This window comes from Siphateles boraxobius, unplaced genomic scaffold, assembly GCF_051911475.1.
Source record: "Siphateles boraxobius isolate OS27281-9 unplaced genomic scaffold, OSU_SipBor_1 29, whole genome shotgun sequence".
Lineage (NCBI taxonomy): Eukaryota > Metazoa > Chordata > Actinopteri > Cypriniformes > Leuciscidae > Siphateles > Siphateles boraxobius.
Genome location: NW_027508908.1, coordinates 4,170,244 through 4,197,500, shown reverse-complemented (window position 1 = coordinate 4,197,500; position 27,257 = coordinate 4,170,244). Strand labels below are relative to the sequence as shown.

At 36.5% G+C, this 27,257-nt stretch overlaps 1 protein-coding gene across 1 annotated transcript; it reads left to right on the top strand.

Annotated features, from left to right (window-relative positions):
• The first annotated feature begins 14,980 nt into the window (after nt 1-14,980).
• caly (calcyon neuron-specific vesicular protein) lies at nt 14,981-24,779 on the top strand. The gene is made up of 5 exons (XM_077246187.1): nt 14,981-15,105; nt 18,665-18,795; nt 21,164-21,280; nt 21,404-21,517; nt 23,346-24,779. Exons 2-5 carry the CDS (start codon nt 18,667-18,669, stop codon nt 23,514-23,516), a joined length of 531 nt encoding a protein of 176 aa, XP_077102302.1. The 5' UTR covers nt 14,981-15,105; nt 18,665-18,666; the 3' UTR covers nt 23,517-24,779.
• Nucleotides 24,780-27,257: the final 2,478 nt, after the last annotated feature.

Genomic DNA, 27,257 nt, shown 5'->3' with positions numbered 1-27,257 from the left:
AACACAAAAAAGACCCAAAACTTTTGAAAGTTAGTGGATTGAATCTAAACTGAACCAAGCTAAACCTGATTTGATCCCATCATGCATCATCGCAATAATACACATCTACCTTTTCATGGAAGAATCTCCCATGGCAGCATTGAAACTGTTTCCCAGTGGATGTGGGAGTGTGACAGTGGTGAAATGTACAAGAAAGGTTTTAACTCATAGTGTTCTTCTGTTAGATGGTTTCATTTAGCGTTAGATAAGTGCCTTTTAAATGATGACTTGTTTATTAGTTGGAAAAACTACATAGCTCACTTTTTAAATGCATAGAGAGACTTGTTGCAGACATCAGTCAACTTTTGCAGAGTCACTCTGAAATAAGCAAAAACTTCGAATTGTTCATACGTTAATTAGATCAAGATTCCCAGAACTTAAGATGGAGGATTTGCCATTGCCACATAAAGAAAATCAGAAACTGGGATGAACGCCATTCTCGGGGAGTCATGATCAACTCATTCACCCAGTATGCAGAATGGTTATCAATGTGTGGGACAAAAATCCCCTTACCAGTGAAGCAGAGAATCCAGAAAAGCAAAAGAGAGACATACATAAACTATGGGGGGAAAAAATAAGAAGACATGTTTAAAGATTGTGAAATAGCTTGGCTGTCTAACTCTCTCTGACCATTGAACTCTATGATAGCAATCTTATGTTTATATTATAACTTCATCCACACACAGAGCTCTCTGCTTTTCACAGTGTGTGTTGCAGTGATTCAGTCCTGAATGGTTGTGCAAGTTTTTTTTAAATCCGCCTGGCAGCAAAACCACATTCTTTTTTGGTTAAATAAATCATGGCCAGTGTGTCGGAGAACTACAGTGGCTTAGGGGAAATCGAAACCTAACTAGTTTGTGTTTAGTAGAACATGCTGACTGTATTTGCTTGCTTCTGTTGCTCTTTTTTGTGCATTTAGTGCATAGTCATTTCATGCAAAATGATCATATTATTTGTATTATTATTAATTTACATGCATTAATATAGTCTACTGTTCATTTAACTGCACATTTACATTTGTGATAGCATAATGCTTCAAGATGGCAAAATTTAAACAGTAAAATTACATCTTTTAAAATGTAATTTATTCCAGTGATGCAAGGCTGAATTTTCAGCATCATTACTCCAGTCTTCAGTGTCACATGATCCTTCAGAAATCAGTCTAATATGATGATTTGATGCTCAAGAAACATTTCTGATTATTTTCTATGCTGAAACCAGTTGTTCTGCTTAATATTTTTGTGAATATATATATATATATATATATATATATATATATATATATATAAATTTTTAAAAATCAGTATTCTTTGATATCAGAGATATTAAAAATATAGACTTTAATGCATCAAAATTTTATGCAATAAAAATGTGAATTTCTTCAAATCTTACTAATCATAAACTTTGAACGGTAGTGTATATATACAGTATCGCAATATTTAAATGTAAAATAGCTACAGAGGCTAATTCATGAAACAACAAAAATGGAAAAGGTAACAAACAAAAAAATGTTCAACCATTTGGCTAACAGAATGGTATTTAATTTACAACCTGATATTAATGAAACTTATTTTATAGTTGTTGGGATGCATCCCTTGTGACAACTAGCCCCCATTTCTGCTCAAAAATCACAAGATTTAATATAAAAATGTAGGGATGTCCCTGAAACCAAAAACTATGTTCGGAAAAGACGTGATACATTCTATGGAGCCCCTAAATGGACATGGTGATGGAAAAATTTATATTTCAATGCTTTTGCATTCTCTCGCAATTATATAGGTGGTTAATTATATTGTACATAATTGAAATCATTGAAATGATTGGTATTGAAATCACTTTTTTTCTTTCATTTTCTAATTCGCGATCTCGTGTCTGTGTAAAGAGCAGCGGTAGTGAACACACATTTTACAAGGTAATATATTTGTCAACGATGCTCAGGATCTGTTGCGACATCATCCTGTCAGTCATCTCTCCTTACTATCTTCATGTGATAACTGAAATCTGATGTAATGTAATGTAACCTAACCATGTCCCTTTAGGCTCTCCGTAGAATGCATTATTCATTTTCCGTGCCTTTCCAAAACCGGATTTAAGCTTCGGGCACATCCCTATTAAAATGAAAATAATTCATTGCAACTGTTATGATAATTGCAGCACATTCATGAGGCTGTGACTACTACTCATCATATCATGCACACGTCTTCCGGTCTGGTCTGAGCCAGTGTCGCCCCGCCGTGTTGAGCTTGAGCGAACAGCCAGTCCAGAGGCTCCTGATTTGAACTGCCCGGGCCCTTTGAGTCTGTCAAGGTTAGTGATTCGTTGTCAGGTCCATTAAGAGCCCAGGGCTTGTGTGCCAGTGACATGCTGGGGGATTTGGCCATGCGTAGCGGTGGCAGACGGGAGCCCTGGAGGGGCCCGCTGAGAGGGTAGGTCAGTTGGGACAGCTCTCGTATGGAGTCCATGTACTCATCCAGACTCTGCTGAAGCTCGCTTTCCTGGAGCTCTGCGATCGTAGGGAGAAGATCCACAGAGCTCAGTCGCCTCCTGGGCTTCTTGCTGGAACTGAGAGAGCGTGTCAAATAAACACTGGATTCAAGCCTGGTTTATTATAATGTTATTACTATAAAATTAAACCATGAGAAGAACGTGTTAATAACATTCCACTAACATTACTATTTCATTTCCTGAGCTTGATCAGCTGTGAATCGAAGAGAATCCGTATCATCAGGAGATTTATTTGAAATGTTTAGGATTTCCAGACCTGTCATCATTGTGTTTAGCTTTTATTGTGTAAGTTTGATTTTGCCACATTAGCCGCGTTTCCACTGGAACAATTTGTCCCAGGAACTTTTTTCCATCAGACCTGTTTCTGTGTGCATTTCCACAGAGGTCTAAAGTATCGTGTAGATTATGCAGATTAATCTGGTGATATAGGCCTGCATGCTAATTTACAGTTCCCACTGAATTTAAGCTTAATAAACCCTGAACCTCGTTGTCGGCCCATCATTCGTATTGTTTAAACTCCATTGTTGATTAGAATAGCAAATAACTTTTACTGCACTCACCGCAACAGACTTTTAAAAATGGTTGTTGAAATGAAATGTGGAGTCAACCAATCAAAATGTGGCATGGACTCAACCAATCAGCATGCTCAGCGCGCAAGTCCCACTCCTGAAAATTCCAGAACTTTGAATTCTACCTCGCAAGCAGGGACTTTCTGATGGGGAAATATTTACCCAGAACTTCATTTAGGCCCTGGTTCCTGCGGTGGAAACACACAGAGTGCCACCCCAAAGTCCCTAGTTCCTGGAGGAAGTTCCTGCGGTGGAAATGTGGCTGTTATTTCTCTTTAATCAACTGCTAACATTAGGGGAGACGAGGAGCGACTGTAACAGACTGAATTCATTTAATCCCAAACCAGCCTGAGTGAATATAACATTTAATCAGCACATGCTCACTAAAGTAATGTCTTTATGCAAGAAGACAAAGCATGATTAATATGGACATTTTGGATGTCCAGTATTTTTTTCCCCAGCTATTTAAAGTTAAAATGCCTTTGAATTTAAAATAATAAGGATTTTATCTCTAGGTTAACTGTTATGAATGACAGATTTGTTATGGAATAAAAATTGTATGGCATCTGAATCTTTACAATTGGTAATGAAATATTTCATATTGTCTAGTTTAAGACTGTTTAAATTGATCATCTACTTAATTGTGTGTGTGTGTGTGTGTGTGTGTGTGTGTGTGTGTGTGTGTGTGTGTGTGTGTGTGTGTGTGTGTGTGTGTGTGTGTGTGTGTGTGTGTGTGTGTGTGTGTGTGTGTGTGTGTGTGTGTGTGTGTGAGATATGTAATATACACATTTTTAACACAATTCATATATTAGTTTTGCTTACATACATGTTTTTATGTATATATACATGTATATATATATATATATATATATATAATAACATTGTAAAAAATAATAATATGATCAATAGTTTATGACAACATATGTTTTTACATTGCTTTAACTTTAACTTAACTTTCTTTTTTTAAGAAAATTATAAGTTACAAGATTCAACTCATTGTTTTAATTTAATTTAATGTAATTTGAGTTACAATGACTTAAACATCCAAGTTGATTGTACTTGAAAAATGTAAGGCAAAAAATTTTTTTTACTTTTTTTTTTTTACAGTGAAATAAAATAACTTAAAATGTATAATCATATACTATACAGTAGCCTACCGGTCAAAAGTTTGGAAACATTACTATTTTTATTGTTTTTGAAAGTCTCTTATGCTCATTAAGCCTGCATTAATTTGATCAAAAATACAGAAAAAAACAGTAACATTGTGAAATACTATTACAATTTAAAATAGCAATTTTTAAAAGCTGAATTTTCAGCATCATTACTCCAGTCTTCAGTGTCACATGATCCATCAGAAATTATTATAATATGCATTCTAATATGTAGTATAATAAAATACATCTAAAAAATGTATAATCGTACAATACAAACAAAACAAAACAAATATATAATATATATATATATATATATATATATATATACATATTACTAGAGGTTAGGTTGTCTAGTGGAGAATAATTCCCTGTAAAGGCTCACCTGTATAAATTTATATCTTGAGTGTTTATGTCCAGATCTCTGCCCAGAAGAGCAGCTTCACGAGCAGGTAAGTGTGTCTTGTGTTCTGCTGAGGATTTTACACATAGTTAGTGACTTTAAATCCTCTGGCATCAAGAGCAAATGTACTAAAAATAAGCAAAGGAAACCCATGGCTTTAGTGTGTGTGTGTGTGTGTGTGTGTGTGTGTGTGTGTGTGTGTGTGTGTGTGTGTGTGTGTGTGTGTGTGTGTGTGTGTGTGTGTGTGTGTGTTGTTTCGGAAGTGTTTTTAACAACAATTGTTACCTGCATGTTATACAACCCTCTGATCCGTATTTTATATTATATAGCACTTACTGCATATAATTTGTTTTTGTATGATATTCGCTTCTCTGATTTGCATTTCACTCCACGTCATACACTTTATACATGCCTCAGTAGCCTACAAGAAGTGTTGTGCAGGATTTGTTGAGTATTTAATCTTTAGGTTTGAATAGTAATGCATGTTTTCACTCTTTTTCTTCATTAACATTTGACTGACATTAACTTTTCCGGACTCCTAGTTACCGGGAGTCTAGTTCTAGTTTTAACAAGAAAAATTGAATATTTTCATTTTTCTTCATGATTCACTGAAGATGATTGCGAAACTCACTCCTGAATTTGTGCCAAATCTCTACACATTTTCCCACAGAGCAAACAACAGATCCTTGGTTCGGATGATTAAAATACATATGACTTTTATCTATTGGAGTCGCTGCTATATTCCTTCAGGGTTTCAATAATACATGTTATAACATGATAGTTCAGGTTACTGTGTGAATTACAAAAACTTCTCACAGACTCAAAGAATAGTATTTGATTCTTGCATGTGACATAAGCAATTACAATATGACTGTACAGACTGATTTTTATGTGAAGGACTGTGGATGTTTTTGCTGGGAAAATCAAAAGGGAGTGACGGTTACCGTCTCGCGCTCCCGAGAGTCTTTCTTCCATTCCATGTCCATTTGGTTGACACATGAAACAAATACTTATAGCCTACAATGTTCAGGCCGAAAGATTGTATATCATGTGCTGCGATTTCAATGTGTCATGAAAGGAAAATGGATTAATTAGCTAGTCTCATATAGCCAAGACTAGTCTCAAATCTACTTTATAATCGATCTATCTTAACAGTGTTATTTAAATTACCTCGTCTGTCGCAGGTGAATTGCAGAGCTGGTTCAAACATATCCAAATCGCTACGATCAGATGCTTTCTTTTGTCGTTTTCTCACCGCATGCAGTCATTTTTGTTGTAGGCTGCTTTTTTTTATTTAGAGCATGCACCACATTTACATATTCATCTGAACGTCAGCAGCGTGGACGGAGTCGAGATGTTTGTTAACAGTAGATGAAAAGGTATTTCAAACGTATTTTTACTTTTAAGAACGAAAAATAACTTCGCTGAGATTATAACGGAGCATTGAATCACGTTCAAACTCTTGTAAATTACAATAAATTGCTGGCTGCTGTTCACTTAACGGCCACTGGTGTCGCTAATAACAGGCTTTCTGAATTCTATTGTCACTGCTCATGGTCTTCGGGAAAATGTGAATGAAATATATTTAATACTCATGATCATTTTTATCCAGTGTGTCTTTTTATTGATATTATATTGACTTATAATAGCAAATAATTTTATATAACAAATTCAACTACATTTTACTTATAGTTTTACATTTTAAATCTGAGGTTACTATTGTCATAGATCGCACCTCTGTGGCTCTCTCCGATCGCCAAAGGACACCATCACCTGAGTATTGAACTTCAGTTCCCATCAGCCCCGTACCTAGGTCTAATCACCGGCACAGGTGTACCCACTTTCCTCCTCCATATAAACTGTCTCTGAACTGTTACACATTGCGAAGTCTTGTTCTGCCCCGGCTATCATTTCCGAGCGTAATTTCTACATTGATTGCATCCCTGTTTACTGACCCTTGCCTGTTTGCTGTTTCTCGTCTCTTGTCTGCCGCCTGCCTCGACCCTTTCCTGGTATTGTTTATGATTCTGGATTTCCTCTTACATCCCTGTTTGCTGATCTCTGTATTTCGCCTGTCTGACTACTCTTCAATAAATACTGCAAATGGATTCGAACGTCTCTGACTATGCATCACAACTATAGGGTTGTCATTTGATTAAAAAATTTTTTTGAATTAATTAAATTATTATTTTTGTTTTTAAAAACATTTCACCACTCTTGAAACACATCTATATTGTTTTTCATTTTTAAATGCCAGAATGCATTTTGGTTGGATGTATTTATTTATTTTTATATGATTAATTGTACTAAATTAACACTTTGTACCATGAGTGTTAATTTAATATAATTATATTCATATTTATTGTTTCTATTATATTTATTTATTATTTGAATAATTATTACTTATTTGCAAGCTTTTTTAATGCATTCTATTGAGCTAGAAGTTATTCAACTGGATAATTCAATACTGACTACATGTGTTGTCAAATTACAGATCTATGTACAGGAATAAACTCAATAGTCCTGAGTCATTACAAACATATTATGACAGGCACTTCTGTCCTTATCTTTGAGTCAGATATGAGGCCGGAAAAGGAAACAAGTTCTTGATTAGAACATTCATGAAGAAAACTCTCAAAGTACTTTGGTGATCATATGGAGAAATATTACGCAACAGGAAAGGAAGCAGCCCAATGAATAATATGACATATCATTAATATGACTCAAGACATGACGTCACTAGACATGCTTAGACCATATTAAGACCTTTTACTATCACTGTGTCTTGACTCTGGTAGAGGATCACGAGACATGAGGAATTATTATTCCTGATTTTCTGTGGAAATGCACTGACCTCAAGTCTCTGGACACTATACTTATGAAGATGCAGTCAGCGGGATTCGCAGACATTCCCGGACTGAATACTTCTGGTGATTTACAGCTGACCATGGAGCTCATATTGCTTCTCTTTATTATAATTACGCACAAAGGAAGTGTAAAAATGTTTTGAAGTAAGCATACACACAAGGAAAGTTTTACTCAGGCTTTACTTTTCACAGTTATAGTATGCTCAGATTTGGTTTCGTTTTCTGTAAGTCTGCTTAGTCACCTGTTTTCTTGTTTTCCTTAGTTCTCATTTTCCCACCGCTAATCAGTTTCCATAGATATTCATTTGTTAATCTTAGCTGTTCATAATTGAGTTAAATCACCATGTGTGTAAATCACCTTGTTATTTGTACACACTGACTATACAAACCACACCATATAAATAGGAAAATGTTGGCGTTATTTTGTCACTTATTGGGAGCAGTATGCTAGCTGGAGCCATTTACTTCCAGTCTTAGTGCTAAGCTAGGCTAGCGGTGGGTCCGTCAGACAGAGTTACAGCACGCACGGAGATGAAAAGGGTATGTATGGACTTATATAACTCTGGGGGATACGGTGAATAAGCTAAAGTCCCAAAAAGGCTGACATGTTCTTTTAAACATGTTCTGAATCACTAAAACGTCACTCTCAGGCCGCTATTCAACTATTAAATCCAGACGATTCAAGGCTAAGAGTTGAAATTAAACATCCTGATATATTTTTTTTTCATACTGACACCTATAGAATATAAAATAACATAATATGACCAATTTTTGAACTAATTGCTTGAATGAATGATTGCCTATGACAGTCCCTCACTGCTACTTACTGGCTTAAAGTCGGCATGAAACAGAAGTTGTGATAGTGTTTTCTTCGCTATTGTGACGTATATCCAAATGAAACGGCTTCTCAAGCAAAAAAAAAATGTGATAAGGAAATTGATTTTGCACTTTGGGAATTGATTGGATGGTTGTTGTTTGCTATTGCTGTGATGTCATGTGAGTGACAGGTTGATCCCGCCCTCGTGCCAGCAAACACATCATCAGAGAAGAGAAGAGATCTCGTTGCAAAAGGGGAAGCTACGGGGAGGAGAACAAAATGGAGGAATTGGAGGGAAAGCCTTTTATCTCCACCATGTGGAATTGTATAAACCTGGAACATTCAAATGGACAAATCAGTAGAGCAGAGAATACATATACCAATGTAGAATATAAATATTACATGAAGCAGCCAGCAACATACGAACACGTCAATCCACAGGCTTTGATCTCCATCTGCAGCTTTGTAGAAACAGAGATACAGAACGCTTTTGCTTAGACAGATTAATCTGTAACCAAAGGAAGGAAGACTTCTGATTTTATTCCAATCACCACGGTCCAGACTCCAACTGCGCAGAAAGAGATTTGGTTTCTGAGACACCATTAGACATGAAACAACTGCTGCTGTAATTGCGTGTTTATGTGTTTCCTCCACAGGCGTTTGATGCGCAGATGAGATGAACTTGTTCTTTACCTAAACAACATTAATCACAGACAGACAACATAAACTGGCTGCTACTGCAATGGACACTTTCACGTCTACAGCTGGATTTATTTGGGCAGGGTTGTTTAGCCTAATGAGCAAGAGTAAAAAGTTCAACCTAACTTAATAACAATGATACTGTACTTAAAGATAAAAACGTTAGGGAGTTATCAAACACTGGTGTAAAATCCATGCTGAGATGTAGACCGGATATACAGTATACACCTCATTTTTCAACGCAGAAACTGTTTTCTGTAAATGTGCGACACTAGCTCATTTGCAATAGAAACGAGTGTGTTATTAAGACAATAGCCTACATTACAATAATTTGGTAAGAAATACCAGTTTGCAATATCAAGAAGCATATCGACCTGTTATGTACAGCAAAAAGAACTGAAAGCGGTATGGTTGGTTGGTGTGATTTTTTGACGATTTTTTCTTATGCTCACCCAGGCTGCATTTATTTGATCCAAAATACATTAAAAACAGAAATATTGTGAAATATGTTCGCTGTTTCAAATAACTGTTTTCTATTTCAATACATTTTAAAATGAAATTTATTCCTGTGATGCAAAGCTGGATTTTCAGCATCATTACTCCAGCCTTCAGTGTCACATGATCCTTCAGAAATCAATTTAATATTCTGTTTTTCTGCTCGAGAAACATTTTTGATTATTAATGTTAAAAACTGTTGTTCTGATTAATATTTTTATGGAAACCTTGTTTTTATCAGGATTCTTAAACACAATGTTCAAAAGAATAGCATTCATCTGAAATATAAATATTTTGTAACAGGTAGGCCTAAGACTTTACAATAAAGTTTCTATTTGTTAAATCAGTAAACTACTTTATTAACATGAACTAGCAATTAAATACTTCTACAGCATTTATTAAGCTTAATTAATAGTTCAAACATTTGCTAATACATTATTAAACCAGTCTGTTATTATACTAGTTCATGGAACTGAGCTAACATGAGCAGTAAGATAAATAAATACAGTAACAAATGTATTGCTTATTATTTGGTAAAGTTAGTTGATGCATTAACTAATGATACCTATTAGGACCTTATTGTAGAGTGTCACCTTGTCTCATAACTATACACTTTTTATAATTAGTAATATTTATACTATTATATAAATTATTCATTTTTTATTCTCTTTGACTTGAGAAAGATGACTATCATAAAGACATTACGAACAAATAAAGTGATAATGATTTGGTGTGGTGAAGAGCATATATCCCCCCTCATCCAGATGTTCACGGTCTCTTCCATGGAAGTGTGCTTGGACTGGACAGCTTTGGAGGAGGCGGATTCTAATATGATTCATAAAACTCATCTCCCCAAGAGAAACATTATTTGGTCAGCTGTCAGGCGTGTCGGAAATAAGCAAATTTAGGCTGTCACATGATTTCTTGGATCAAGTTCAGGGTACATCTTTCCATTACATCCACTAGGGTTTTGTTTAATCCTAAAACTTTGAATAGACAGTTTTATAACAGTCAAAATCCTTTACTAACTCAGTTATGAACGTTTAGCAACTGTATACGTTTCAGGCCTGTGTGAAGATATGTAAAAATTTAGTTTAGCCTAAGCCTATAAAATATCTCGTGACTGGCATTTCCCGTCGTTCCCAGATTAGGTTATTTGTGGAAATAAAGCAGTCACCAGAAAAACTATCTGGGTTATGTCTAATTTAGGAGTCCTAGTTACTGTAAATAAGGCCTGGAAGGTTATCCAGGGCTGACCTGGGATTATCCTCAGCTTCTGTGATAAATCTGGAAAGTGCAGTTCAAAAGATTGGCATGTGACCTTTCACTTTGCTTGCAATCGGATGTTGTGTAAATGATTACAAAGGGTTTTTACTCTTCACACCTCAGTCAAGTTGGAAAGTCCCATTTAAAAGACAAATAATTATTTTAAATGCCACACTGCCATCTAGTGACAACAGGGAAGTCCTGAACACATCAAATGCCTTTTTGTTCAGACTATTAAACACCTTGTTCAACTATCTTAAAATCAAGACAAATATGGTCAGTTGACCTTTGACATCTATTGGAATTTAGAACTGATGTAGAACGTTAGAACTCAGAATGTATTACAGGTCTAGTTCACTGTAAGGGCTTTATTAACACCCTGGAGTCGTATGCAGGGCCGGATTAACCATCAGGGCAACTGGGCACTTGCTGAGGGGCCCACGACATCTAAGGGAAAGTCGGGAGTTTCCCCGGTGGGCCGGTAGTGTTTCGAGGCCGCGAGGGCCGGTCTGATAAAATGTATTCATTGCAAGTTCGCCATGCGCACTTGTGGCCCAAGCGAGGGGAAGAAAACGAATATTTTAGATAACGGAGCGTATATTTGCACTAAGTGCCTGTCTTTTTGGCAAAAAGACGCAGTTAACGGAATAGCTACAGTGGCGCAGGTCGTAACGCGTGAAGTGCTAGAAAGCAGCTTTTGATGCGCTCGACCCGAGTTCGAATCCGCCTTTTGCCGAACTCTCTCTTCTCCCTTTTCCCAACACATATGAGATGTAAAATGTATAACCTTACTGTGATAAAGACGAGCCCACCAGCTCGCCTTCGGGGAGAAATGTGAGTCGGTGAACGGATGTAAAGGATGGCGCACTCGCAGCAACACTTCGTGCAAGGTGGAATTTATTTACAGGGCCAAAGAAGACCGTCCACAGTGAAGTATATTTACAGGTGCCCACAAAAGAAAATAAACAAAAAAAAACCTAAAAAGTATAACAACAGAAAAACAAAGACGACAAACTCTTTGTTAAAAAAAAAAACGTATCTACAGCACACAAAGGTTTTTCTTGCTTGAGGCACCACAGTTGCACTCTCGCTTCCGACTTGGTTAACAAGTCCTGACTTTAGGTTTGGCCTTGGCTTAAATAGGCCAAACCCCGCCCCTTTTTGGGCCACACCAATTCCCGGAACATATAACAGTTAATACATATACAAATACTTCATCTATTTGATTATCCATAATAATTAATCCCAATATATATATATATATATATATATATATATATATATATATATATATATATATATATATATATATATATATATTATAATAAACACATAAACCATTCACACATAATCCACTTAACACATAATTTTTCCATTCAAATACCCACAGGAACACCTATTCACACTAGACAATGGTTTCGTCAGCTTCCGGTTTCGATTCGCCGGCGCGACCCGGCCATGACGTCATAAATGGCCGCCACTCGATCGTTCGGTTCGGCCGGCTAAACTTTCCCGCCGGAGGACTGACTACGCCCACACAGACAAACAACACGAGGCGAAACAACAAGACAGTGCAGAAGAGTTTGAACTCTTCTCCACTTTATTATACCACACATCAAATCACTAACTCCAAAAACCTGCGACACTCCAGTACCAAGTGCGCACGACCCATTCCTATCTACGGCAAGCCCCGAGGGGAAAATTAGATTGCATACACACATACAACGAGTGCCAGTACATCATTACCGGTATTATTATAACAGACTTTGTTGGATTCTGTCATCTACAATCCAACAAAGTCTGTTACAATAATAATAATAATAAAGATTTTGAGGAGAGTTACACTGTATTGAGACAGTTGAGAAATAATAATATTTTTACAGTTTTCAACAATAATTGTCATTGTTGAACCCTTGCTCTTATTATGTTTCTGATTTATCAGTTTTGTCATTATTTTTTGCAAATAATTTATTTTACATGTTTTGATACAGTTTGTTTTAAGAAGTTTCAAAGAGTTAGTAAAAGAGTAAAGTAAAAGTTAAAACCTTTTTATTTAAGTAGGCATCTATTTTAGTTTGTGTTGCTTTTAAATTTCAACTTTTAGATATTTTTTCCAAACATGTTCTAATGTCAAATTTAAATGAAAAAAAATTGGGCATTTGTTCCTATTTATTTTGTATTAATACATATCCTCACTGTATTAATGTATAATGTATCATTATTGCGTGATATTTGTGTCAATAATCGTCAAGCACAGGTGACTCCGCGTAGTGGGAGGGGGCCCCCAAATCAAATTCTGCTTAGGGCCCCCAAAAGGCTCGGGCCGGCTCTATCCACCCAACATAGTTTTACAAATTCCTATGGGAAAGAACAACCATTTATGAACTTTACTCCAGCATAGTACAACAAGGTTCCTTTTAAGTCAGTAAAACTGTAAATGCCATATTAAAATGTCCTTGGACAAAATATACATTTGGCCTGCATAAGGGGGGCCTACAAGACATTGTGCCCAGGGGCCTCTGAACTCTTAATCCGGCCCTGGTCGTATGGATTACTTTTAGGATGGATGGATCCGCTTTTTGGGGCTTCAAAATCCAGGGTATATCATTCACTAACGTTATAAAGCTTGGAAAAGGATATTTTACATATAACTCCAATTGTGTTCATTTGAAAGAAGAAAGTCATATACACCTAGGATGGCTTGAGAGTGAGTAAATTATGGGATTTTTGGGTGGACTAACCCTTTAAATAGAGCAGTGGTTCTTCTCAACTTTTTTGACTAAGATCAGAGGGAGAGAACGAGAGAGAGAGATAGAGTTCATGTATTACGATTATTAAATTTCGGTATAGGTACATTAATTAACCACAATTTATTTTATGATTCCAGAAGTTACCAGAAATGTAATTATCATTAAAAAATAAAATAAAAAGCTTAAAGTAAAGTTTAAAATGCTGTTTGAGCCATTTTTAAGATTTTAAAAATACTGACACTAGGTGGCAATGTTGCTTATTACTGCAAATGATTTTGGTCTCGAATCTGAGTCTATGTTTTTGATGCATAAAGTACAGAAAAAATATAGTCTTCGTTGGGAACGATTTAATAAAGTATGCCCACTGCAATATAATTGACTCAAAATTATGACTAAGCAACAAAACAAAAAAAAAGACTAACTCAATTTCGAAGATTCCAGTTAACTGAAGGTGAGAAAAAGAAATGTAAACTGACACGATGGACTAGATGAGAGAGCTGGCATGATAAATTCATAACGTTTGGTAAATCCACAGCATACTCGAGATAATGAAATGTCCATAACCTGAGACAGGGTGATACTATTCAGTCTTTCTGTTCAGTGTGTTAGGCTACTTGGGCTCACTACGCAATCACAATTGCCAAATTTCCAATAATGAAAAATGTCTCCGGATAAAAATCAATTCTCAGCTAAATTCTATGCAGGACAAGGATTGAAAGTTGCCTATAGGCTATTCTTGTCACGATTTTATTCTTCTTATTATGTCTAGATCTTCACATTCATATGATCACGTAGCCTACAGTATTACTTTGGCCAACACATATTGTAATGTAAAATACAAAATAAAACTTTTGTCCTGAGAATACAGTAGCCTACGTCATTTTGTTTAAAGCTTGATTATTTAGTGAATTTATGTAAATGTTTATGTCTCTGTAAAACTTTTGACTCAAAAAGAACACATTTGAAAACTTTCCGAACTAGCCTTCATATGTATGGTTAACTAATTTGCCTAGTTTAACAAAGAACAAATAAGAGATTAGCCTTCATTTAAAATATTGAATATAATGAAAAAAAAATTATGACGTTCTAGATGAGACTAATAATAATACAATTGTAAATGATACTTGACAAATAATTGTAGTCTACGAAACGATTCCATATTTCGAGTCAAACGTATTATTACAATACATATTGGTATATTTAATAATTTAATTAACATGTCACTTGCTTTAAAACCACCTTTTTTATCCGCGTAAAGCGCAATGACTCTTTTTTCAACACATCTAAAAATATCAGGCTACTGCCATTTTCATTAACATAGATCACCCCCACAGATGCTCAACGTAATTGTGAATATCATGTGTAATAGGAATTTTTCACATTGATCAGCCAGTTATCTGCTGCGATGGAGCTGACATCATACAGCGGCGACGGCCGCGGGCGCGCTTCAGTGATTCACACGCGCGCGCGCACCCACACACACTAATAACAGCAGCTAAAGCTCCGTCAGCATCAGCACCATCAAGACAACCGCAGGGAAACCAGTGAGTAACTGTATTTCATTTCATTTCATTTCATAATTCATTTCCGACGAAAGACAAATGGTAGGCTGTACTATTCGATGTCCATTTCGCCATTGTCGTTTCTAAACGGCTGATATTAGAAAACATAGAATTGATTCCGTTAATTAAAATTTCACAGTGCATCGTAAGAATCCAAAACATGCATCATTATCCTGAGGAATAATATCTTAATGAACGCCCAGCTGTTGCGTATGGTTGTGAGCGCATAATGCGTGTGATGAATTAGGCCTACAAATCGCGTTTTAAGCTTCCGTTTGTCCTGAATGTATATGAGATCGTCGATTATAACGTTGTTTATGATTTTACGAGCTTTATGTGTTGTTGGTCTGTGCCCCCAAACACACACACACACGTATGCTGAGATGTGTGTTACATTTGGGCATCTCGGATAACCTTGATAGAGCGTAAGGTGCTCGTGTGGGAGAGCCAATCAAATCGGCCTATTCCGTGGCCTGCTTCACGTGCAGTGTTTGTCAGAACAGCAAACATCAGTTTACTTTTTTGAATACAGTTCAGTGGCGGTTCTAGAGGGGGGGCCGGGGGGGCCCGTGCCCCTGTGACAACAAGCTTGGCCCCCCTTGTGGCCCCCCTAAATGTGGAGTGTGAAATAATTTTTACAAAACTGTTTTTTTGCTATCGTTGTTATCGTTGTATGCGTATTATTATTTTTTTATTATTCTATCTTTGTGGATTTGCTTGTTCACGTGACAATTTGCATCACATTCGCGGGAATCGCGGCAGAATAACGTCTGTCTCCTGCACGCGAGAGAGGAGAGAAGGAGAAAGCTGGTAAATGTCAGTTCAGTTGCAAGTTCATTCTTTATGTGCATATCGGGTGTGCGATGTGTATTGTCTATTATGATATTGTAATCAATGTTTTAACTGTATACGAGGCACTGTGAGCTGACATCGCATTTGTCTCTCGTTCTTTCACTGCTGTGTGCGGTTCATAGATAGGCTATGTCCCCAAATTAGTTTATGTCTTATATTTATATCATATTATGTTCTTATATTAGAATATCACATCAGCAAGAGTGCCGTTTTCCCGTGCACAATTGCAACTGTGATATTGATGTTATACAACAGCTAAATTAACAATAAGTGAACATTGGGAGTTACCTTTTAGACACAATATTGTCAATATTGTTTGTTTTCCCTTTATTTCGCCGACTAGAATTTCAAAATGAAACCGTAGCAGAGTCTCAATGCAACAGACAGCGATGATTTATTGACTGAAATCCGCGTTTTGAAGGAATCACTTGCTCCTTTCCCGAATGAATCAGCCGTTTGAACAAATCCGTTGAATGAATGAATCCCTCAACTCACTTATTAAGACCGTGACCTTTTAAGATTAAGACCTTTTAGTTTCATATTTAAAGTAGCCTTTAATTAGAACATTACAATTAGAAATCATTTCATATTTAAATATTGATTTTTAAAAAAATCTCATAGCTTTATTTATGCAATTATAAATGGAATGTAAATATATTAATGCCACTTCTGTGCCACCTCTGCACTGCAAAGATGGATTTTGATTAAATTATTTCATTTGACAGGTAACAGTGGTACTGTATAATTATTGTATAATTAAGTATTATTGTATAAATACGTATAATTACTGTATAATTTGTATGTTAGTATTTGACATAAAAGGTGATTCATAACTCTAAATAAGTTTAGAAAGAATGTCCATATATAGGTGAAAATGCCCCTGGAAATCGATTTAAGCTGGCAAATTAAATTAATAAAAAATTAATGAAAAAATTAATTTCGGTCCCTGCTGTTAACTGACCACTGCATAGAATATTAAAAAATATGAATATCTTTGTGAGTCTGCTGTCAACAACAGGCCTAAACCAGCCATGGCACCAGCACAAAAACACAATCAGTAAAATATCATCTAATTATCAACAAAACATTGAAAATATTGTGATATATTTTGTCAATATTGCACACCCCTAATGTACGGTATGAATTTTGATTTCTTCAGGTCTTAAAAAGGCTTAAATTTGACTTTAAAAAGTGTGCAGGAACCCTGTAAACGGTTAGACATAGTTACCTAGCATGTCAGTTATTTTCAGTAAATGAATTAATACGCTTCTTGGTCCCCATTGCTTTTGCTCTATAGTTCTCACCAAAATGAAGAGAAAGAAGGACATCATGTCAATTACAGTTACTCTGACTAATACTGAATATGTAATGCAAATGTAAAAATATAATGGAAATGCAAATACATTGTTGAATGATTATAAACATGGTATTTTGCCTGTTAATGCCTGCAGTGCAGTGCAGAAAATTATATGACAACAATAAGGTCTAAATGTAACTGGCCCCTCTAACAGTACAACTGGCCCCAGCTTGGCCCCCCCAGTTGAAATGGTCTAGAACCGCCACTGATACAGTTTCAAATGTAGTGCGTTGTCTAAAGGACATTATTGGGTGTTAACAATGATGAAAACCCACGGATGTTTTTTCAGCAATCCATACTTATATTTTATATAAATTATACCTTTAAAATGCATTATAACATAATGTAGGCTACTACGGGAAAACACGTTAATTGATTGATCTATGGAATATGTTTGGTCCCCATTTGCAAAGTATGGTTTACATAAACAGGGTAGCCTATATTTGATGCACTGTCTATTCTTCCCCGCTAAATGTCACATAAAAAAAGTGAATCGTGATTGGGTTTTTTAACATGTCAGTCATATGGCCGTTTCATATCAACATTTTGGCTTAATTAATCTTTAATATGAACCACATTAAAGTGCTAAATCTGAGATAATATACAATCTTTACTTAATTCACTCCAAAATATTTTTAAATGAATAATTTAAATTATGTGAATGGCATATAGGGGCTACCATGCCTGATCACAGCTATCTCTTTATTGGGCAATGCGGAAAATCGCAAAATGGCTTAATATGGACTGACATTTCCATCTATCACTAGTGGTTATTGTGTTTATGTGTTTTGTATTCTGCAGAGAGCTCTATAATAGCCTATTAGAATGGAAGAAGATAATGAGAGAGAGGTAGTTTTCCTCAGTCAGCTAATGAGTAGTGTGTGTGAGTGGGTGAATTAGCACAGTCGTAAGTGTGTGTGCATGCGCACTGAGTCATAATGAGATGAAGAGAGATTCACAGTAACTGAGTAACAGCATCACAGAGCTCCAACAGCAGAGCCCTCAGACACAGACTTAATGGAGAGATATCATTTACTCACTAACTAGTGCTAAATGGAGAACGTCAACCAACAACAGAAGAAAAAATGGTGCAGTAGCATCAATTAGTTATTGCATCCTAACTCTTAATATATATTAATATACACTACTGAGTGTCCAAAACCAGATGCAAAGTAATGTAATGGGAAAAAATGACACTAATGTCAACAAACTAGTGTGCTTTAACCGAAAGGAAATTGTGTAAGTATTCGGTGGGATATTTTACTGTAAATACTGGGTTCTTTTGCATTTTTTTTCTCAAATATAATATCGAATTGTGTGTGTTTGTCTCAGATATGGTAAAACTAGGCAGTAACCTGGCGGAAAAGGTGACGAGACAGCCGTCGGTTGAGGACGGTTTCGACAACATCCCCCTCATCACTCCACTGGAGGTCGGACAGTTACAGCAGCCGTTCCCTGATAAGGTAATTTCCATTCATGCATTAGAGAGCAGAACCCACACATAGAGCCATATGAAAGACAGCAACACACCTCTGTTATTCATTACTCCGCGTAGAACTTCATTAAGAGGAAGAATGTCATAGGAAGCCGGGGGTGGACCGGCAGACATCCACTATCGCTGATACCATCAAAGACAAGCTAGAAACCACCCTGTTAGATCCTAGCCGGCATGAAAGAAAGAATTCATGTGGCACCATCAAGATTCATTGTCACCGAGTATGATACACTTTGTCACTGAAAGGCTTTGCAAACCATCTGATCTTGCAAACGCACACACGCTCATGTCAGGACTCTCATAGATGGCCTGTATCTATTCTTAGCTCTCTAGGAGGCTAGTGCAACGGGTGGAAACGCACAGCAGAGTTTGGAATTAACTTTGCAGTGACTCATCTAAAAGATGACAAATGATATAGTAGCAGGAGCTCTCTGCATTTGTAATGTGCTGAAGTAACATCCTGTGCATCCTACAACACAGGCTCACTGGGAAAATGTGCCTCTGCCTAGATTTTTGATAGAAACATAGATACTATGTTAAGACCTCAAAACACTTAATTCCGTAGTGCATGATTTGAAAATGAATGCATTATGATGCTTGAATCACATAACCATCTCCATATTAATGGCCTTTCTAATGTAGTAAATTTGCTCGGTAGCTCATCTGGTACAGCATGGCACTTGTGACGGTGGAGAACGAACCACTTGTAGAATCAAGCTATAATGGCAAGGTAGCTTCAGCAAATGCGCTTTATCTCACATTTGTTTTTGTTAAAGTCCCCATGTATTCAATACTTTTATCCCCTAAAACTCATCTTTGATCACCAAAATGACATTTAAATGTTTTTTCCTTGAAAAAAAAAAAAATTCTTCATGCCTTAAAATAGCTTGAATGTAACTCTACACTTGTGCCTCATTTAGGCCCTGTCCGCACGGAGACGCGTTTAGCTGTATACGTACAAATCTTGTATCTTATTGGCATTTCGTCCAGACGGATCCGGCGTTTTGGGACACTTGAACCGCTATTTTTTGAAACCGGGTCCCAGATTGGCTAAATCTGAAACAGACACCCATGCGTTTTCGTGTGTACGGCCAATCCGTACATTTTGTGAAACGATGATGTCATCACGCCACGTGTCAGCATTAGTCACACACCGCTACGTCACACGTGACCGCAACAACAATGGCGAACTATATGCTTGTGATCGTGCTGCAGAAGCTACTGAGCCTATTAGCTTTACTAAAGCAAAATCTTCTGCTCCTATGCTACTACGTGAGCAATCTTCACATTGCTGTCGTGTTGGGTTCGTATAGAGCGCGCAAGGTTATGCGCATGCTCCAAATCTTCTTCTCCTTGTTTATTGTATCTCTGTGGCAGAATTACAGCGCCACATACTGGTCTGGCATGTATATCACATTGTTTTCAGTCAGTTTCAGTAGTTTTGTGTGTACGCATGTATTTCTTGAGACAACGCCGTGTTTACAAAATAAAATTTAGAACGAGGAAAAAAAAAGATCGGATAGAGAAAGCTCAGGCTTCGTGTGGATGTGGCCTTAGTATACGCGGTTCTATGAATATGCAAATGAGCCCCGCCTCCACTCACTCACATCAGCTCAGAGATCCACTCGTTGACGATCACACGTTGTCGTGATTGGTTACAAGGTAGCTTGTGACGTCAGAAACACCAGCGATTTCAAACCGTGTTTTTGAGTGTCTTTGGTTCATTGCAGCTTTAAGGAGAAAATACTGTAAAATAATGTAGGATAACCTGAATCTCTAATCCTCGTGGTTTACACTGATGTTAAAATAACACTTCTTATGCTACAGTAAAACACTCCTGTGGGATGTTTTCTTGTCACAAAAAGAATGTGAAACGCGTATGTAGGTTCTATAATTTTAAAAATATTTTAAAGATAATTTAAGTTTATTTTACACACTTGAAGCATTATCGTATCGAATATCGCATTATTTAATGAGTTACCGCATATCGTATTTTTCTTCAATATCATGCAGCCCTAATTTGGAGCACATAAGGCTTGGTTGGGATGTAATGTTGACTCAATTTTGGCTTTTCAATATTTTTTTTTTCGACTCCTTGTGTGCCGGTCACAAGCTCAATCCAACTTAACACAGTCAAGAACATGACAAGTTGACAAGCTAGAAACCAGCGATGACATTCGAAAACACTGCTACTCGCTTCAGCTGGTTTTCCATTAGGGTTTCTAAGGCTTACTATGAAAGCAGCGAACCCATTCTTGTGGTTTCTGCCCAGCCCCCTCTCGTTTTGTTCATTACGTGGACTTTTAATAGTTCATTCTTTCTCTATGACTCTATAGGTGATTGTGAAAACCACAACAGAGTATCAGCTGAAGGAGAAGAAGAGGAAGATGTATGTGCCCAGCATCAAGAAGCTAAACATAAACCTTTATGATGAGATGTCAGAGAAGCTCAAGGTAAAGCAGTTTCAAACCTTCATTCTACACATCTCTCTCTCTTTGTTTGTGAGGGTAATACAAAAATGTGAATATAAATAAAAATAGAAGGCATGATTTCATGTGCGAGTGTCTGTTTTCCAGCTGACTGGGTTGATCATTATCACCTTGGCGTTCCTAGCGTGTCTTCTGCTGTTGGTCATGTATAAAGCGCTGTGGTACGATCAGCTCGGCTGCCCCGAGGGCTTCGTTCTCCAGGTAAACGCACTAGCTCTGTCCCTGCTGATAGAGATCATCTGCGCTCTACTTTAGAAACCATTTTTGGCCTGAAATCACACACTAACGTCTGCACTTGTGGCTTTAGTGAAAACTAGCCTGCGGTCATCTCAACATGATTTTTTTTTAACCTTAGATACTGAACGCATCCTACTTTTTCACTCTCAGGGAAGCGTCTCAGAATGGTAGTATCCTATAGCTGGAGCAGAGCGATTAAGTATTAACTTCGTTCGTGTGATATTCGTTTAACATATTATTTTGTTCACAGCTCAGCAAAGCTTAGTCTTCTTCAGACAGCATCTAAAGCTTTGTCGGAGTGTGAGAATGTCTTTAATTAGTCTGAAGCATGACTAAACTGTGATTAAGGCCTGCAGGGGTTTCCACCTCTCCGCCTTTGATGCAGATACCACTGCTGTAATTAGCGTGCCACACTAATGTAGCGTTGCTAACTTGAAGAGCGGGAAAATTGCCTCTTGTTAAGATGGAATGAGGTTTATGGAAGCTTTGGCATGTTGACGTCTCTTGATTGACGCCTTTCAGTCACAAAACGCCTTATTTTCTATTATTTTGCTGTGGGATGGATGAGTAACTGTGAGCACTCGTTGCTCAATTGTCACTTTATGCTTTTAAGCATCTGTTTTACAAATTGGAAATGTAATTAACCTTTCATAGTTCGCATTCCATAGAAATAGTCAGTCAGAGCCACATTTAGAGTTTTTTAATAATTTAAGATTAGAACAATTCTGTCTATGTTCTGTAAGCTCTTTAGTTTTGGTATTAGTATTTACTTTAAGAATGTTTCTTTCTTTTTCTTTAAATTTAAATAGTTGTTTTTTTAACATTGGCAAAAAAATAAGGTAGGTTAAAGACATACTCTGTTCAAAATATTATGCAGCCAAACTTCTCTTTAATTTTATACAATGTACATTTTGCACTTGCCTGCACATTTTTGGTATTACTGAAAGCCCAGATGATCTACTAGTTTCTCAAATGCGTATTTTACACCAGACAGTATCCCATAATGCAATGTACATTTTTGAGGTAATAGATGAAAATAGTTTGTAATTTTAACTGCAGTTCTTAAAATATTTTTACTCAAGATACTACAAGAAACCAAAAATTAGATAATAAATTGGATTAAAAATGCACAGTATGCACAAATGCTAACGTTTTTATTCCTGAGATGATAATTGGCCACTCATTGAATTAAACATGCGCTATAATGAGATTGCATACTACTATTTGAAATGCTTGTATAATAATGTTTTACTTGCTATTTTTACATGCAATATAATATATAAATTATGAGTGTACACATACACACACACGTATAATTTATTTATATATATATATATACATATATAATATTAACAAACTTTCGTGTTAGATGCGAGGTTAGACACGCACACACAATACGGTATATACTATGCAGTATTCAGTATGCTGAAAGCTAGTATTCCATTAAGAACAATATTTTTGTAGCATTAGAGATAGCACATTATCCAACAACAAAAAAACTACATTTCTGTACATTAACTAAGTTGTATGTTCAGGGCTTCTCGTCAATTCGGCGCTCTTGGAAAAGATGGAGATAGAAAGACTTTGTCCTCTTATACAACATCGATTTCCCTAAATGTATTCATGCGTGTAAATGGAAATGTTTCAGCGTTTAGTCCGCTTCCCCGATGCTACATCAAACAGGAATGCAGAGCTCCGTGACATTCACATTTATGTTTGATTTATTAGAGAACCTGCCTGACCTTCTCCATACTAGTTAACGTTTTCTAACATTTTATTTGCAAACATCCAGCACAGACACTGCACCCCGGCGGCTCTGGAGATGTACTACCCTGAGCAGAGCTCCAGGGGCAGCTTGTACACCGCCATCACCCACCTCAACCAGGCCAAGAAGAACATCCCAGAGCTGTCCCCTCCCTGGCTCCCGGTCATGAAGGACGACGTCAGCCACCCCGAGAAGTAACTGTCTTTCATTCGTCTGAAAGGGTTTGTGAGGACACAATCCAGAAAGGTTAATGGTGAAGTCAATCGGAAAGGGGTTCATGTGTGTGTTTTGTGTTTAATATGGGGAATGTGATGCGAATAACTATTTAGATTAACTGTGACGCACACAAATGTCTGAAGTGAAGCCTGTGGGGGGAGGGGGTTCCCAGGTTTCTACTTTCTCAGTCTTCTGCAATACAAATGCTTTCAGCCACTCAGAACTCTACTCCCGATGCTCCATACCTGTTTAGAAGAAATCTAGGACGATCCGTTTTAAATGTCACTACGCCACTTTTTTTGATGGCACGTCTCATTGTAGGTTTAGTCGTGCTGCTTGTAATTCTGCGTCGTTTGTTAGGCGTTAGTTCTCGCTTATGGTTTCATTTGGAGTCATTTAGCTTAGTGTAATGAACTGTGCATTGGCTGTGAATCGTGCTCTAATGAACTGCAGTGCAACTGAGAAACAAGTGCATTGGCAAGAAAAACATTCCAAAAACTCTGATCTTTTTCCCTAAAATCAACTCGTACTACTGATTGTTGTCTTCAAGCAATGTGTCTTTGATTTAAAAGAGAAAAGTGACTTACACTGGAGCTTTGGTTTCTTTTTTGTACATTTTACTAAATGCGATCTGACTTTTGATCGTAAGGACGAAATGATTGGTGCAAACGGTAGATTTTATACACATTTGCATGCTTGCCTTGTTCCATCCTAGAATTTGAAAAAGAATGTAAACTGGAATAACGGTAAACAACCATTTTTAGGTCTTTTCAAAAATGTAACATTTTTCTGTTTTGTTTGTTTGTGTGCTGAAACACTTACACACTAAGCACCAGCAGCTATTTAAATGTTTAATTACTGTTATACATTTTCAAGAGAAAGTTTAAGAATGTGATGACGCCTCATGAAGATGAGTGACCTTTGAATTGTTTTTGTGTACTAAAAGCAAATGAATCCCAGCTGAATGTATAAACTTACGATATGTTTCCCCCTCCTTTGTTCATTTATTATGCTTTATATTCATCTATGGTGATCTGTATTATTTTTTCAATTGCTATATACGTGTAAGGTTCTAATGTGTATTTATTTATGTATTTATCTTAGTCATTTGCAGGAGAGATGAAAGGTTTTGTAAGGGTTCGCAGGTGAAATCATAAACCCTGCAGTATTACTCGTTTCTGTGTGCGACACAAATTCCTCCATCCTCAATGGATAATAACAGAATAAAGGTTTCAGTATTCACCAGCGCTGTGTTCTGTCATTGCATACGAGTTTCTGTGCAGTTGTACTTCTAATGCTGTATAGGTTGCTATTAAGAAAATCCAGACCCTTGATTCTAAAACAATGGTGCTGTAAATTAACAGGAAGGCATAACGCATAATTTATTAGTAGTGGTCAGAGGTGGACAAAGTACACAACTTCCTTACTTCAGTTAAAGTACAGGTACTACTGGTCAAATATTACTCCGTTACAAGTAAAAGTTGTAAAGACTGATTTTTACTTAAGTACTTTTAAAAACGAGTACTTTTACTTAAGTATCAAAAGTAAATGTCAATGCAATGTTTTATTATTGTTGTATGTTATACTTACAGGGGCTCATGCCTCTGAAGCAACCTAGTGAATACACCTACTACCAGTTAGTTGTACCTGTGGAATTATGAGCTTTTCGAATGTTATAAAACCTATAGAAATTGAATAACTGCATTGACAAAAAAGAAAAGACAGCCGTAATCATCTTCTTTATTTATTTAACCCTCCTACCACCCCAACAAATGAAGTACACATCTATGTGAAGTAAAAAGTCCAATATTTGCCTTTCAAATGTAGTGAAGTTAAAGTAAATAGTTTCCAGAAAAAAATAATACTCAGGTAAAGCACAGATACTCAAAAAGTGTAGGGGTTTTATTTTTCACTTTTTTATTATTTTTTTACTATCCAACGAACTTTAGTAGTATAAAATATAGCATATAGAATGTATGTCTTAAATCCATCCAAAAACATGCCAGAGTGTACTAATTGATTAATTAATCAAAAAAATTTACATTCATTCATTATGACAAGGCTTTCTTGTTGACAATGTTCTCCAGACTGGTGAAATAATCCTTGGTCTCCTGAATAAAATGCATAAAATTTGGCTTTGATCTTCACCATTTCTACTTCTATTTCTACCCAAAATAATAAAAAGTTGAATTATTATTAATATTATTACTTTCATTGGAATAATGCATACATACTATATCAAAATTATTTAATTTAATTAAAACATTTGTTTTCTTTCTAATGAAATTTTCCACATTCAACCAAAAAAACCTTGTATATACAATCACAAAACAGATGGATAATAGATTATTTTTCTATTGAACAAAATCACATGAATAATCAATATCTAAATTAAGTCGCTCTAATACCCTTTTATATGTCATGTAAAATTGTAAATGTAACATCTTTTACTTTATTATTTAAAAAGTATGCTCCACAAATACACCAGGTTTTATTCCAGTTTATATTTCTAAATTCACTTGTCCACAATGAGCTTTTATGAGTAGCTTTTTCGCCTGTTAAAATATTCCTAATATGTTTATTAGTACAACTATTATAAAAAAAAGTGTACTTAAGTAAATGTACTTTGTTACTATCCACCTATGGTAGTAGTATATTTACATTAAGATTTAATTTGTTAACATTAGCTAAAAGCATTCATTAATTCTCATTCTCAGTCCATTTCTTAATCTCAATTAATAATTTCAACATTTACTAATACATTTTACTAATACATGTTATCTGTTAACATTAGTTAATGCAATGTCAAGTCACCTTCATTTATATAGCGCTTTTAACAATATAGATTGTTTCAAAGCTGCTTTACATGATAATAGGAAATTACAGTAACAGAGATTGCACAAAACAGTGCCTGGTGGCTCGACAACGCAAACCCTGAAATAGATTTCAAGGTGCGACGGTTCACGCGTAGCCACGTGAACCGTCGGAGTGTGACGTTTTCCCGACAACGTTTAATCTGTACAGAGATATTAGGCTTGTTCGACTTGAACCAGCGTTGCACAGACCGATCGGTTGATGACATCAAAGTACCGCGAGAGCGATTAGAGAGCAGACGGCTCCTTATGCTTTTGAATCGCTCTCGCGGTACTTTGATGTCATCAACCGATCGGTCTGTGCAGCGCCAGTTCAAGTCGAACAAGCCTAAAGAGAAGGGTAGGAGGCCTTCACAGGGGAGAGAGTTGACACTTCAGGACTGCGTTGTCGTCGTGTCGCAGGTCCTTCATCAGACCCGGATACAGCCTGGATCCGGCGGACTGTGGTAAACCTCGGGAGGGATTAATATTAGCGTAGACGCCATCCTTCTTATAATGTAACAAGTACATCAGGATTTATGGGAAGTGTTCCCGGTTCCGGCTGACCTAATCTATGCAGCCTAACATTGAATTATAGACGTCTATAATGTGTTGTGTATACTAGGTCAAAGAAATGTGTTTTTAGTCTAGATTTGAACTGCAGGGTGTGTCTGCTTCCAGGACAATGTTTGGAAGACTGTTCCAAAGTTTTGTTGCTAAATAGGAAAAGGATCTACCGCCAGCAGTCGATTTTGATATTCTAGGTATTATCAACTGGCCAGAATTTTGAGATCGCAATAGACGTGAAGGACTATAATGCGTTAAGAGCTCATGCTCAAGTACTCAGCTATGAATTCTGTTAATTTTGTGA

What these genes read in the sequence shown, in the direction of transcription:
- caly (XM_077246187.1), top strand. Translation starts at nt 18,667, where the DNA reads ATGGTAAAACTAGGCAGTAACCTGGCGGAAAAGGTGACGAGACAGCCG. An exon ending in AGCAGCCGTTCCCTGATAAG is followed by an intron (nt 18,796 to 21,163) that starts GTAATTTCCATT and finishes ATGACTCTATAG; the next exon opens with GTGATTGTGAAAACCACAAC. An exon ending in CCGAGGGCTTCGTTCTCCAG is followed by an intron (nt 21,518 to 23,345) that starts GTAAACGCACTA and finishes GCAAACATCCAG; the next exon opens with CACAGACACTGCACCCCGGC.